This window comes from Protobothrops mucrosquamatus, unplaced genomic scaffold (assembly GCF_001527695.2).
Source record: "Protobothrops mucrosquamatus isolate PMUCROS unplaced genomic scaffold, P.Mucros_1.0 scaffold16835, whole genome shotgun sequence".
Lineage (NCBI taxonomy): Eukaryota > Metazoa > Chordata > Lepidosauria > Squamata > Viperidae > Protobothrops > Protobothrops mucrosquamatus.
Window position 1 is genome coordinate 11,311 of NW_015402599.1, and position 1,415 is coordinate 12,725.

Consider the following 1,415-nt stretch of genomic DNA (forward strand, 5'->3'; position numbering starts at 1 on the left):
CTCCCTTCCTTTCCTTCTTTCCTTCCATCTATCCATCCATCCCATTTTTATATATTTTGTTCTGTTTTTCATTATATTCTTTCTTTTCTTTTTGGTATTAAAAGCAATCTTTTGTTCCCTCTCCAACTCCCTTCCTTCCTTCCTTCCTTCCTTCCTTCCTTCCTTCCTTCCTTCCTTGCTATGAAATTTGAAGTTCATTGCTTAGAGTGGTGTTCCTCCACCTTGACAATTTTTAATACGTGTGGACTTCAACTCCCAGACTTCCCCAGCCAGCATGAATTCTGGGAGTTGAAATCCACACATCTTGAAGTCGGGGTATAACATTATATAACCGTTCGGAATTGACTACGTCGCAAAGCCAGTTTGGAGAAAGGGTGGGAAAGAAAATTGAACGTTGGTAGAGGGGGGGGGGAAATCGCTTGGCCGAAAAATCCCACTCCCCAATTTTATCCTAGAACAGAGGTCCCCGAACTTTTGGGCACCAGGGACCAGTTCCATGGAGAAAGGTTTTTCCACGGACCAGAGAGTGCGTGATTTTGTCTGCTGCCTGCATCCCGCGGATGGGGCTTTGCTTGTTTGTGTGGACTGGTTGCTGGCATGCCGCGGCCCGGTACCGGTCCACGGACCAGGGTTGGGGACCTCTAGTGTAGAGAGCAATGCTACGGCCTGTTCTCCACACATCTTCTAATTTTTTCTGTCTCTTCTGGTTAGCCCCTGGCTCAGGTGCCCTGCCGCCAGTGCGCCGTGGTGTCCAGTTCTGGACAGATGCTGGGCTCCCGTTCGGGGAAGGAGATTGACGCCAAGGAATGTGTCCTGCGTATGAACCAGGCGCCCACCCAGGGCTACGAGGAAGATGTGGGCAGCCGTAGCACCCTCCGGGTGGTCTCCCACACCAGCATCCCTTTGCTGCTCCGCAACCAGAGCTACTTCTTCAAGCAGTCCTGCGACACCACCTACATCATCTGGGGTCCTCCCAGGTTGATGAGGCGGGAGAAGATCGGCTTGGTCTATCGCATGCTGGCGAAGGTCAAGGAGATGTATCCGGCCTTGCGTCTCTACACGCTCACCGAGAAAATGATGGCCCACTGCGACGAGCTCTTCCAACTGGAGACGGGGAAAAATAGGTGAGCAGAAGGACCTCCTGGCTTCCGTGCTTGGTGACCTCCTGGAAAGCTTGGAAGAAGTGGAGCGGCTGGTGGAATTCAAGGTAGCACGTGAGGACCGAAGCGCTCATAATGTTGAGTCACAGGTTCTTGTTTTAGAACTTTTAGAACGCTGTTGTTTTCTTCAGCTAGTCCTCGACTCGCAACTGTTTGTTGAGTGGCTGTTACAAACGGCAGAGAAAAAAGTGACTTATCACCATTTTTCACAGCTAGGGCCTTTGCAGCATCCCCATGATCATGGGATCGAAATTC

At 50.9% G+C, this 1,415-nt stretch overlaps 1 protein-coding gene across 1 annotated transcript; it reads left to right on the forward strand.

Moving 5' to 3' along the window:
- The first annotated feature begins 715 nt into the window (after positions 1-715).
- Positions 716-1,128, forward strand: LOC107301790 (alpha-N-acetyl-neuraminyl-2,3-beta-galactosyl-1,3-N-acetyl-galactosaminide alpha-2,6-sialyltransferase-like). Its single transcript, XM_015830971.1, has one exon. It carries the CDS (start codon positions 766-768, stop codon positions 1,126-1,128), a length of 363 nt encoding a protein of 120 aa, XP_015686457.1. The 5' UTR covers positions 716-765.
- The last annotated feature ends 287 nt before the right edge of the window (positions 1,129-1,415 follow it).

Bases quoted from the DNA above. Each gene is read 5' to 3' on its own strand.
- LOC107301790 (XM_015830971.1), top strand. From the start codon at position 766: ATGCTGGGCTCCCGTTCGGGGAAGGAGATTGACGCCAAGGAATGTGTC.